Raw genomic sequence first — 13818 nt, 5'->3', positions numbered from 1 at the left:
TGTTGTTCAGACCAGATGAGTCTGGGCCATTGTGTATTGAAATTAAATTTCAACAGTTTGTTTGTGAACGTTTGTAGTAGGGAGTGGGGAGAAGCAGAGGGTGCAGACCTTACAAAAATGTCCACATTAACCTTCTGGTCACCACCCAGAGAAGAGTAACTGAATTGAAGTGGCCGAGAGAATTCCTTAGGAATGATACTACTTTTATCTTTATAGCACCATTCTTTTCATCCGGCTGCTTTGGTATGCACTTTCCTGTGCTTTTTTTAATTGGTTTAGACTTTGGAGGGTCAGTGGGGTGAGGAAAAGATTTATAGAAGATGAGTGGAAACAAAATAAGATCAAAAGGTTCATCTTCGGAAGAGCACTCCCCTTCCTAGGGAACGGCAGCCTGCCACATCCGAGATGAGAAGTGTACTTCTGAATAGCAATGAGGGGCCGGAGCCTCTGCCCCTTCGAGGGTCTCTGCGAGGGTGTCAGGCGTTGATTGAGATCACAGTGGCCACCAGTCTCCTTCCCTGGATCGCAGAGCCCATAAATCTTCCAAAAATTGAATCAGGTTGTGGTGCTCGTGATACATTACAAAAACAGAGTTCCCAGATTTTCCACACAGAGGTCAAAGAACCCATTTGTCTTCTGCAGAGTTTAAATGAAAGGAAGTCTGCCTGTTTGCTGTTTCTGCTTTACAAATGTTCATTCCCACTAAATTATTTCCAAGACTGCCCTCTTAAGAAAAAAGATCACAGGGAGGCGAACAGAACTAAGGGAGATTTCTCTTTTTAAATTTTGGAAGACCGTATATATTAAGATCCCTGGATTGTAAAAAAGAAAACCTGTTTTCCATTTTCTTGTTTGTTTTTCATGCTAAAACCATGAAGCTACAAAAGGGTGTGTAGACGCGCTAACTCCTCCTTCCGTTCGTCTTGCAGTGCACAGCTCTGAGCCAAGGCATCAGCCCTTGCTCCACTCTTACGAGCAGCACCGCCTCTCCTAGCACCGATAGCCCCTGCTCAACCTTGAATAGCTGTGTCAGCAAGACGGCAGCCAACAAAAGTCCCTGTGAGACCATTAGCAGCCCTAGCTCCACCCTGGAAAGCAAGGACAGTGGAATTATAGGTAAGACGCTCACTGCTCGGTCATGTGATGGCTCCATGCATTTCAGCCAGAGCGTTCACCAGGCTCTTCTTAAGAGGGTTTTAGCGTGTGCGGTTTGTGAAGGTCAGCCTGCCCGGACTACCCTGTCCTTTGCAGATAGAACTTCCACGGACAGCTGAGCGGTTGAAACATTGGCTTTTATATTCCTTCGTGTTTATTTGATAACCCTGGACGCATGTGGTAAAAAATTTTCCACATCAGGTCTGGCCTATGACATTAAAAAAATCTTCCCTTGTCACTAATCCACTTGATGGGTATTGGGTATGTATAGGACACACCACAGGACAATGAAGTCCCTGCATATTGAGAAGTCTTCCCAGCCAGATCTCAAGGTCACTGATTTTCCCACTTATGCCTATGTATTTGTTCTTTTGTTTCTTCTAATGGCATCTGACCACTGTCTGGAGGCCTGGAGGTTCTAAGTCCACCCCCCCAACACCCACACCCATGCCTGCAAAGTACATGTGGATGTGCTGAGCTGATTGTCTGGAGACGCAGAGTATAGTCGTGACTCTTAGGCTGGTTGGCTAGGTGACGCGAATGTTTAATTGAGTTCTTTGCATACTTCTTCTGAGGAAATCGTAAGTAAGGCTTCTGATGAGTTCAGTAGTTTCTTAGTCCCAGGTGCACAATAGAATCAACCAGGGAATTTAAGAGCCCTTGTTTTACCTCCCATCCCAGAAGGAACGCGTTTGCATTTCTGCAAGTGGGCCTGGGTGGCTGTGCGTCCTGGTCTACAGCCTGCTGCCTTGGGGGTGGGCTGCTCCGGCTTCCTGTGCTCTCAGGCCGTGCTGCTGCCTGACCCTGGTGCCCTCCTGCAGCTCAGCCCTTTCCCTGCTGCTGAGTGATGCACATGGTTTTGAGGAATATTTTATGTTTTATTATTGGAAGGAGCCCCACTTCCTTCCACGTTAATATGTAACCAAATGCAGTGACATTTGAGCTCTTTGTTCTCTTCAGTCACCTGCAATTTCTTTCATATGTAATTTGAAAAACCAAACTGCAGGCTCATCCAGTTTGTCTTTTGGAGATTGCCTCAGAAGATACGTGAGATACCTGGACTGGGTTGTGAAGTTCTTGATGTCGCCCCCTTAACAGCTCTTGTGAGGGGCCCCGCAGCAAGAGGAAGGCAAGCCTGTTCCCTGTTTTCTCTTGGATCAGGATTTTCAATGGATTTTTGTTTCATTTTTAATTGTCTCATTGAGATATAATTTCCATGCCACAGTATCATCCGTTTAAACTTTTGAGTGGCTTGTGTTTATTCAGAATTGTGCAACCATCACCACAATCTGATTTTGGAATATTTTTACCACTTCAAAAAGAAACTCTGTACTCTTAGAAGTCACACCTCATTTCCCTGCATACACCAGACCTACTCACTGGGCAATCTACTTTCTGTCTCTGCAGACTAACTGCATGTGACTGGTTTTTGTAGCAGGTCTGAATTTTCTTCACTCCACTTCAAGCCCTTCCAGTGAGCTTATTCTTCCAATTCCCTTTTAACTCTGCTTCCCCACCTGTATTCTGTCTAACAGATTTTCCCCAGTGTTACTCCTGTTTTCATGTCCCGTCTGTCTCTGAAGTGTCGACCATTGATGGATCTCTGGTATTGATTCTGTGATGGCCAGATGACTTCCTTTACAGTGTTCTTAGCTCTTCTGCAATGCCCTTTTTTCCTCAGAGTTTGTCTTCTTTCAGGAAATTGGCCAGTGCTACAGATCTTTTAAAAAATTATTTGTTTTTGACTGTGCTGGGTCTTCATTGCTACACAAAGGCTTTCTCTCGTTGCGGCCGTTGGGGCTGCTCTGCATCGTGGCGTGCAGGCTTCTCATTGTAGTGGTTTCTCTTGTTGCGGCGCATAGGCTCTGGGCTCACAGGCTTTCGTAGCTGCCGCACACAGGTAGCTGCGACTCGCAGGCTCTAAAGCACAGGTTCAGTGGTTATGGCGCATGGGTTAGTTGCTTCACAGCATGTGGAATCTTCCCAGACCAGAGATTGAACCTGTTTTCTCAGCATTGGCAGGCACATTCTTATCCAGTGCACTACCAGAGAAGTCCTAGTTTTTTATTATTATTTTTTTAATAGGTTTTTTCTCTTCATTCTGTCTTGTGGCATTGACATCGCAGCTTCTGGTTATAACCAAGCCAGTTTCTGGTTTTGACAGAAAACTTTTCAGTGACAGAAAACGACCCACGTTCATTCTCTGACTCTTTCTCTTTCTCATTAAGAGATATTGCTGCAGTTTTAAAGGTGTCTTAAAGAGGGAAAAGTTGCTGGTTTGTTTTTTGTATTATCATTGAATGATTGAGTTGCAGGAATATGAAGGCTCTCAATTAGTACTTGATTTAATATAGTCCCTGCTGAACCCAGAATAGTTCGTGCCCTTACAAGGTGCAGTCTGTATACCTCAATATTTTCAGTTTACTTATTCTTGTTTTGTTGTTTACTGTTGTCTCCAGTATTCTGGCCTAGAGAGTTCCATGGACCATACAGTCCATGGGGTCACAAAGAGTCGGATACGACTGAGCGGCTTTCACTTGCCACATGGTTAGGGGGGTCTCATCTATCTTAGTTCTGCTATCTACTGGGCTCCTAGCATGGCGTTGGGAATGAGAAATTAAGGAAAGAGAATTATGGCTACTGTCAAGTTTCACTGAAGGAGGGAATGGTTTAGATGGTTTCTAGAGAAGCTGTGTGGGATTCCCATTCCCAGTCGGCGTCGTCACGTCTTTTCGTGCCATCTGTACTGTAAGCTGTGTCTTGTCGTGAAGCAGCTCATTTCATATCATTGAGGATGTCTTTCATTCCTTGACTCAGGTCAACGTGTTCTCTTAACTCAGCTGAACTTGAAAAATGGTGACGATTGAGATGAAAGTGGGAGGAAGTGGGAGGTGGTGGCTAAGTCCTTCTTTCAGCGAAGACCCCCTGCTGCGGGAGTTTGTGCTTCCTGCCTGGTTCCCTGAGCTCCTTTAGGGAGCCAGGACCGTAGGTGGCTGAGATGGAGAGACGCTGTGCTGGCGACAAGGTTCCTCTGTCCTCTCTCCTTCAGACCTGCACAACTAGAGCCTGTTGCCAGGGACACGTTGGAGGTGTAATAGGGAGAGGGAAAAAAACACCTTTCCTCTCCAGCAGACCTAGCCGCAGCTCTTTGAAAAGGTAGGCGTGGTTGGGCCAGAGGAGGAAAGAGCTTCCTCCTGAATTGATAACAGGGTATGCAGGTTCTGTCGCCTCTCTGGGAGCAGGCATCTGTGACTCAGTTGTGGTTTGGTGATTGCTGGGGGTGGAGCGTGAAGAACATGTCTGTCTTTATAAGGTGTAGCCTGGGAATGACAACCTTTGGGCATCTTAACTGTTCAACGGAGTGAAATAGTCAAGAACACAGTGATCCCAGTGGGCAGAGATGAAAGCGAGATATCTTGGCTTCCTGCTTTGGGAGGCCCGGCAGCTGCTTGTCAAACAGGCTGGTTAAGATTCATGTTCCAAGTTACACAGGGCCTAGAGAAGGGCGGAAGAGGCTTTCCACTTAATCTTCCATTTGAAGTTGTTTAAGACTCGTCAACCTATGGAGCTCAGGCTAGAATAGCAAAGGCTTGGGGGTGGGCTGGCGTAAAGAGTGCACAGCTGTCATGGCATTACAAGCTTTGCGGAAGTTGTAGGCTCCCATCCAGGGCTCAGACCTGAGTTCCATGTATAGCATTAGCACAGTTTATTTAGAGGAAACTTCTAACAGTGCTAAGCCATCCTTAAAAATTCCCAAACCTCCCCCTTAACCTCCCCCTTATTTAAGCCAACTTCAGTCATGCTGATACTATTCAGTCTAAATATTTTTGACCAACAGATGCTGTGAAGGGAAACTTGTGTTCCCACATGCCCAGACAGCCTTCTCAGGCTGCCACAGGGTGCCCGGCCTGGGTTCTGTTTCTACTGGTTTTGATATACTGCAGATGAAGAGAATTTCTTTTTGGAATTGCTTAGTAGGAGAAAGGGCAAGCCAATGACCAGTAGAGGAATTTATTGGACCCCTTCCCGTCTCTTGGAAAAGACCCTGATGCTGGGAAAGATTGAGGGCAGGAGGAGAAGGGGATGACAGAGGATGAGATGGTTGGATGGCATCACCAGCTCAATGGACATGAGTTTGAGCCGACTCCAGGAGATTGTTGGTGAAGAACAGGGAAGCCTGGCATGTTGCAGTCCATGGGGTCGCCAAGAGTCAGACACAACTTAGTGGCTTAAAAACAACATCTCCAGTCTCTTAGATCCCCTGGAGAAGGCAATGGCAACCCACTCCAGTATCCTTGCCTGGGAAATCTCATGGACAGAGGAGCCTGGCAGGCTGCAGTCCATGTTTGCAGAAGAGTCGGACACGATTGAGCAACTACACAGCCGCAGACTGTGGAGGCCAGGGCTCAGCAGAACCCTCCCACCTCCTGTCCCACCCTCACTGTGTCGTGCAGTTTCGCTTTATCCTATTTCAGGACCTCCAGGTTCTCCCAACATAAACTTCTTTAGACGCTTAATAATTCTGTCATGTAGAAATACTGTCTAAGCTAGATGAGATTAGCTGAATTCCCTGCAATATCTTTTTTTTGTCCCTAAGGTAAAATTCCTTATTCTTAACATATTAAAATTATTGACATTACCTACGAGTTAGTGTCTGATTTTCAAACCTGCAATGTGAGAACCTCTAAATGTGTCACCAGCTGTACTCATTCACTTGAAGCAGCTTTTCAGTTACTTGCTTTGAAAAGGAAGACTTTATAAAGAAGTTGCTTTTAAAGGTATTTCCTCCATGACTGGAAGAACATTTTTTTCTTAGTGACACTCTCTTGAATATAACTGGCTTCCAACTGTTACAAATGGAAAGTCATAAACTATGAACCCCAGCTTAGAAAAAAGTGAGGTACGGGCTGACCTTGGGAATATTGCAGGCTTGATTCCCATCTGCCATAGTGGAGTGAATGTTGCAATAAAACAAGTCACTGAACTCTTGTCGGTTTCGTAATGAGTGTAAAAGTTGTTTACGCTGTACTGTAGTCTGTTAAGTGTGCAATAGCATTACACTTAAGAAAAGGTACATACTTTTATTAAAAGATACCTTATTCTTAAAAAATGCTGACCATCACCTGTGCCTTCAGCGAGTTGTTATCTTTTTTGCTGGTAGAGGGTTTGAAATATTTTGAGTTACCAAAATGTGATCCAGAGATATGAAGTGAGCACATGCTGTTGGAAAAATGGCATGCTTGGATTTACTCAATGCAGGTTACCACACAGCTTCAATTTGAAAAACACCAGTTTCTGCAAAGTCCAGTGAAGTATAATATGCCTGTATGTGTATTCATTCGAATCTGTGTAAAAACCCGTCTGATTTTAAAAAGTCACTGAAAATAATGACTTAAAGCATTATTTGCTTTAAATATATTGTTTGATTTTTATGTATGTTCATATGATCAGTATTTTATGTTTGTGTGTATTTATTTCAAAGAAATGGGCTATTTCAAAAGAAAGAGGATGGATATTGGATGAAGAGAAAGACACAAAACTCAGTTTTCCTATCAAGATTTAAAATGTAAATAAATCCTTCCTATCGATTACTGATAGAGGTGCTCAGGAGAAGGATTTCCAGGTAGCAGTTTAAAGCATTCTGGCAGAAAGAGAGGCCTTTAGAAGTTAATCATTCCTTCCATTTGCTTTCTCTGCCATCTGCTTCTACCTGCTGCCACTTATAATCTCCAGATGACTTTGGTGGCGTGTTGAATTTGTTGAGACTGGTGTTACAACAGCCCCATGAAGGGAGGGGAGAGGAGGGCATCCCACGTGGAAGATGGCCTGACCTCGTATCTCGCCTCTCACCCCACCATCTCCCCACCTCCTCCTGCCCTGCTCCCAGACAACTGAGCCACCACATTCCACCAGGCCAGATAGCTTTCAGGATGATTAAGTGCTCAGAATTTGAAAAGGGTGAAGCAAGAACTCGGACTCTGCCTTTCCCCTTTCTCTAGGGGGTGGGGAAGGGAGCTTACATTTGTTCCCCACCCTACTCGCTTTGAAGCGGGGAGGCAGGCATACATTTAGGCAGGGGAATATCTTCACAGAAACATTGCTCCTACACAAGTGGCTTGTGGTGAAATACTGACACTTGATTACGATGCTGCTGTTCCTTGCTAGAGTTTGATAATATTTGTTTTTCTGCCCAGTTGCTTAGGACATAAAGAAAAGTGACTGTGGGCTGACTTTTATCTTCCTGCGTCTCTCTTCTCTGCTCTCCTAGGCCTGTAAAATCAGAGTAGTGCCAGAGGAAGCGTTAGACCTTTCATTTCCTGAACTTTGGGCCCCAGGGGAGGTGATCAGATGCAGAAGGAGGCACACAAAGAGGAATTAATTGTACTTTATTTTCATTTTTAACTTGTTGTAAATCCTGCCCTTTTGATTTTATGCTAATACTGCTTTGTTGACACCTGTATTGCCCTGCTTGCTACTAAATTGAAATGCTTTGAAACTGATTTGGTAATAACTATTTAGAGTGTTTCAAATCTGTGTTAATATTCATTTTGCTACACTGCCTGCAATTTAAAAAATCATCCTTAATTATAGAAGCTCTTTAATCTCTTGGGTGAAGGAGGAGAATTTGCCTTTACATATATTATTCAGTAAGGCACTTAATGGGAAAGAAGTCCTTGGTGGTGGTGTGAATCAACAAAGCGCCCGCTGCCCTTGTATTCAGACCATGGTTGGAGTTTCCAGGCTGTTTTGTCTGAAGCATTTATGGGCACCAACTGCATACCAGGAGCACATTTGTTGAGTGCCGGGACGCTAGAGATAGTTACAGTATCTACTTTAAAACTTGTCTCCCTGTGGAATGAAAGAATGGTCTCCTATCGTTGAAGACTTGGGCAAGTTGTCAATTGCTGAAAAGGGTGTAAGACACGGCAGTGCCCTGCAAGGGCAGGTGCTTCCCGTGGGTAATACCAACCACTAATAGTGAGTGCCTTATGCTCTTTCCTGGAAGAGTCTGGAACTCTGTGGAGTCAGTGGACTAAATCAGAAGTCCTGTTGTCTAGGCCTTCAGTGCTGAGGGTCTGTGTAGCTGAACTGGTACACAGGGACATGTGCTATTGCCGAAAAACTTCATGTTGTTCCAGTCCGCAGGCTTCTTTGTGGAGGCTGCTACCCGCCCTTTCAGACAGAGTCTGGAGCCAGTGGGCGAGGCTGAGGCTGGCCGGTGTGGCCTGCCCGCCCTCCCCTGTGCCCTGCCCCAGCTGCCCCTTCAGGTGTCTCTGCCTCAGAGGCTGGCTGAGCACTGCTGGGACCACATGGCTGTGACTCGAGTCCCGGCCTAGCCGCCTGGCACAGCAGAGCGCCTTGTGCAACGTGGTGGGCGCTCAGCGGAGGTCTGGAGCAGAGACCTGCCTGTCACAGGACCCTCGGCGGTTCCACAGGGCTGTCCAGAGGAGCCTCATGCTTCTGTCCAGGCAGAGTGGCAGGAAGAGAAGCCAGAAAGCCCCGTGGAGCCAGAGGTAACTCAGGGCCCCCTGCCTGCATCGTGCCAGGTGAGCACGCATCAGCCCGAGTGCCTTCACTGGAAGCTGTGCCTGCCGGGCTGTGGGGGGTGAGAACGTCATCCAGGCCGACGAGCCTCAGACTTTGTTCCTGTGGTTTGTTAGTGTGTGGGCGGGGCGGAGGGAGAAGCCCTGGCTGGCATTTCTGGGAGGTTTCCTGCAGACTGGGTTCATCTTTGCAGTCTTCCCCGGTGTCTGCTGGGGAGATCCAGTGTGTGGCCTGGCAGCCTGAGCGTGCAAGGTGTGAGTGCACAGCAGAGGAGGGCAAGCTGCTGTCAGGTCCAGAGCAGCAGGGAGTGGGCATGTGGCTTCTTGGACCTGTCACCTTGATCTTTCCCTGGTCTTGATCTCAGTTAGACGGTGTTCCCCTCCCAGAGTTGCTAGTGATCTTCATCCGGTTGGGTCCAAGAAGGCGGTGTCTGCACTAGCTGGATTTTCCTTTTTCATTCACTTCTTTTCTTCTCTTTCATAAGCAACCAGTCACTTTTTTTGTTTGATCTTTAATTCACTGGTCCCTTATTTTAACTTTTAAACTCTTCCTCTCAACCATTAAACTGGATATAGAAGTTGAAAGATGTTTGTCTGGGTTTTGTTAGTGGTATTTTATTTTTCTTCAGTTGAAAGGGGGAGGACAGCATTCTCATGATATAGGAGGCACCTGATGTGTGCCCTTCTATCTGCTTTTTCTCCACCACCTACGGAGAGACAAAGGGCTGTCTTCATAGATCCCTGGCTTTGAAAATGGAAAATGCAGGACAACCTATGGGATGCTTAAAAACTTTTTTTCAATTTGGGGGTGTTTAAAAATCTTTTCAAAATGTATGTTTTGTGTATGTTTCATATTATAATAAATTAGTATAGTCCGTGAACATAATTTATAAATACATGTATGCAAGATGTGTGCACAAGTTTTTCTAATCCTGTGATTGGAATAGTGCAGAGCATCATTCTGGAGCCCAGTGAGGCTCCAGGTGTTCTAGGGCTTTCTTGCCCATGGGACTGTTAGAAGTACTGAGTGAGATATGACGGAGGTTTAGAATAGGGCCTGTGTACCGTAAGCACTATTATAATATTCACGTTAACCACTATTATTGTTCTTATTTCCTAGGGATACTTATTTATTTATAGTCCGTTCCTCCCTAGTGGATTTGAAATGCTCATATGCTATGCTATGCTAAGTCACTTCAGTCGTGTCCGACTCTGCGTGACCCCACAGGTGGCAGCCCACCAGGCTCCCCCATCCCTGGGATTCTCCAGGCAAGAGTACTGGAGTGGGGTGCCATTGCCTTCTCCGGAAATGCTCATAGGCATTTACTAAATTGAGATTTTTCTTTTTCAAAGAAGGTATGGGTGGAGGAGGGCTTCCCCGGTGACTCAGCAGTAAATAATTCTCCTGCCAAGGCAAGAGATGCAGGTTTCAATCCCTGTGTCGGGAAGATCCTCTGGAGGAGGAAATGGCAACTCGCTCCAGTATTCTTGCCTGGAAAATCCCATGGACAGAGGAGCCTGGCAGGCTACAGTCCATGGGGTTGCAAAGAATGGGACACAATTTAGCGATTAAACAACAACCGCAGCATGAGTTGGGGAAAAAGAGAAAAGATGAAGTCAGAAGTCAGGTTGATAAATAAGATTTTATTAATCTTGCTTTAAAATGGGCAGAAAGTTTTACTCAGGACTTGGAGCCAGTGTAAAGAGGGAAACACAAACGTACACATTTATGTCTGGAAGGTAAAGACAAACACGTGCCCATTCCTAGTAGTGGACCCAGAGAGAGAGCCTCTTGTGGGTCCTTAAAAAGTTGAGAAGCCAGAGTTTGAACCCATGCCCCTTGCATTTTTCACCTCTTGTCTTTTCCTGAGCTCAGAGAGAGAAGAATTCAACTCTGCCTATGTATACGTTTGATACCAATGGCCCTTAGTTCCTAAACAATTCTGGACTGATGCCATGGTCAGACTATTTCCTGGTGTTCTTTTAAACCTACAACTTGATTTAGATCCCACCAAACTACTTTTTGGACCCTGAACTTTACTGTTTATTTTTTGAAATTCTGTTTTAAGTGAATATTAACATAGAACCTTCAATAGGCAAAGAGGGGATGAGGGGAAGGCTGGGAAGGAGAAGGAGGGAATTGTTTTATTGCAGTGCCATATAGAGCACAATGTTTAATGACTGACTGGGTCCCTGTCTCTGCTTCCCCCACCTCCCAGGCAGCCTCCCAGCCTTCCCTGACTGACTCTCCCTCCTGGCTCCCTCGTGACTGGCCTTTCTCCACTAGCCGCTGCCCGGGAGCTATTTTTAACAAGGCAGGTTTCATGAACTGCAAAATACTTTTTAGCCACAAATACTTCTTTTTTAAAATTAATTTATTTATTTTAATTGGAGGCTAATTACTTTACAATATAGCCACAGATACTCTTACAGAACTCCTTTTACATGATGAGAACTGTGCAAGGCAAAGGGAGTTTTAACACACACTGCATGTGCAGTCAGAGGGTAATGGGAATAGCACTAACTTGTGTGTGTGTCAGTTTGGTTAGTTTTTCCCCAGTGTGTTTCCATATCTATAAAGTCGTGTTGATGGTTCTCAGCCTTTCCACGTCTTCTCACATGTTGTGGTGATCATGTATGTGTCTTAACATGATTTGAAGGTGCTTTGGAGGTGGTACAGCCATGTGCATGAGTGAAAAGTGAAAGTGAAGTTGCTCGGTCGTGTCCAACTCTTTGCAACCCCATGGACAGTAGCCTGCACCAGGCTCCTCTGTCCATGGGATTTTCTAGGCCAGAGTACTGGAGTGGGTTGCCATTTCCTTCTCCAGGGAAGCTTCCCGACCCAGGGATTGAACCCAGGTCTCCCACATTGTAGACAGACGCTTTACCATCTGAGCCACCAGGGAAAGCCTGGGTAAATGTGCTGTTACTTCTGAGGAAGATGACCCACTGTCCCTACCTAAAAGGAGTTTTCAGGTTACATGGAGAGTTAGAAGTAGTATCACATGTGAGTAAATGAGCAAATCTAATTTAATATTAACTTACAAGGCACAGCCTAACCTCGTAGCTTGATAAAACATAACGCCTAATAAGTCACTCGTTTTACAGAATCCTGCCTATTTGCAGAGTGACTGAGACCCAGCCTGAGTGATGATGAAAGTGAAGTGAAAGTGGCCAGACTTAATTGACGAACACTGGCATCTATACTGGGCTTCGCTGGTGGCTCAGATGGTAAAGAATCCGCCTGCAATACAGGAGAACCTGGGTTCGATCCCTGGGTCAGGAAGATCCCCTGGAGAAGAACGTGGCAACCCACTCCAGTATTCTTGCCTGGAGAGTTCCACGGACAGAGGAGCTTGGGGACCATGGGGTCACAAAGAGTTGGACTCAACTGAGTGACTTTCACTTTCTTGGCATCTGTACTACTTAAAGGAACAAGATGATAGAATTTTTTGGTTGTTAAGGGGCTTTTCAAGATTATCCAGGCTCTGGAAAATGTCAAATAGCCCTTATTTTTCAGAGTCTTTTATTTTAATCATCATATTTAGGGTGTTGCCCTGTGTGGTCAACTTGAGGGTGACTGTGTTAGTTTAATCAGAAGTATATTCCTGTTAGCCTGGAAGAACAGGTGTTTTTGAGTAGCAGGTTATTTGTTTTAAGAGCTGCTTTCCCTTTCTTGGAGGCTGTGGAGTTGTCCTATTTGTTGTGCTTCTTAGGTTGGATGGGGAAACTGGGGCCTTGTCTGCCCCCCCAGATCTATCTCAGTGCTTCATCATATCTGAACCGAGATGAAAGTTCACTGCCTGGGCTGCCAGGTGGCAGCCTGACCTGGGATCCCAGGGAAGAAGGCTGTGAAGTGGGGCAGTCTTAGTGGAGTGTCTTTGCGGGAGGGGCCTGGCTTCAGAGCGTCTCACCTGCCTTCCTTGCACCAGGGGCGAAGGTGGATGCTGGAATGCATCTCTTAGGTGAACTTCATAAGGGTGGTGGGAGAGTCTCCTACTTACAGACATAAAGTTATATAATATTCTCCTTTTGAAATTGCGGCCCCATCTAGGACCTCTCTTCCCAGCTGCTATTCCCAGCTGGGAACCTTTGTCCTCCACAACACCCCCCCCACCCTCCCCCCACCGTTCCCTCCCTCTCCCTGACCTGAATGATGCCACTTGTCAGGGCCTGGGCACTTGTGGCCGAGCTGACAGGACTGGGTCTTCAGCCTGTCCCTGCAGTCCATGAGCCCTGACCAGACTGTCCTTGCCTGGCTGCTGCTGGGGTCCCTGAAGTCCTGCTTCTGCTGCTGTCATTTGTAACATGAAGTAAGGAGTCCCTGTTCCCACTGCTTAAGGTCTGAGACAGAGGTTTGATTCAGAAGTGCATGGCACTCAGGAAGAGCAAATGAAGAAGAACATCACTTGGACCTTGTTTTTCACCTTAAGAATATGATCCCTCAAATAAAACAACCACAACCTAAAAACCAGATCAGTCACCTCCACCCTGGAACTGTAACTTAGATGTTGGGGTTGTCTTGGAACCCCGCTAATTACAACCTGCCTGCAGGAAAAGCATTTTGAGTCCTGAGCATTGGACTTCTAAATGAAAGTTTGTGACACAATCATAGCTTATTAAGAGATTATCATTAGCAACTAATTATGATTGAGGCAATAATCTCATTAATAAATTAAGGTAATCCTATGAAACTCTTAGCACAATCCCTGATATACAGTAACCTTCAGGAGATACTAGCTACTGTTATTACTAGCACCACTTATTTTTAGGACGGAAAGAGTCACACTTAATAAACGGATGTTCATATGAATGGCCCATTTAAAAAACACGCACAATGAAGACTGATCGATTCCAAATAGATGGAGAAATTAGTAGTAATCCTCCTGCTAGAATACTTGGAAATGCTGGGAGTCCCCTAAGGGTGTGACGGGCCCATCCCAAATCAGCTTACACTTTGGTTAGAGACTAAATGCCCGCAATCCTGAACCAGCAACAGTGAGAATAAATGTCCTGTTTCTGTAGTTTGAGCTCATCCATTGAATAAGCAAACATTTACTGAGCACTGAGTATGGGCCAGGCCCTGGGCTGTGCAGAAAAGGAAGGGATCAGCTAATGG

General features: G+C 45.7%; 1 protein-coding gene across 5 annotated transcripts in view; it reads left to right on the top strand.

Annotated features, from left to right (window-relative positions):
- Positions 1-13818, top strand: part of TANC1 (tetratricopeptide repeat, ankyrin repeat and coiled-coil containing 1) — a 254013-nt gene that overhangs the window by 174011 nt on the left and 66184 nt on the right. For all 5 annotated transcript variants that reach the window (XM_061396071.1, XM_061396060.1, XM_061396081.1 and 2 more), the window contains exon 7: positions 930-1116. In XM_061396071.1, the coding sequence (XP_061252055.1) occupies positions 930-1116 (187 nt within the window). The remainder of the gene's footprint in view (positions 1-929; positions 1117-13818) is intronic.

This window comes from Bos javanicus, chromosome 2, assembly GCF_032452875.1.
Source record: "Bos javanicus breed banteng chromosome 2, ARS-OSU_banteng_1.0, whole genome shotgun sequence".
NCBI lineage: Eukaryota > Metazoa > Chordata > Mammalia > Artiodactyla > Bovidae > Bos > Bos javanicus.
The sequence above is the reverse complement of the archived record's forward strand: the minus strand, read 5'-3'. Positions and strand labels throughout refer to the sequence as shown.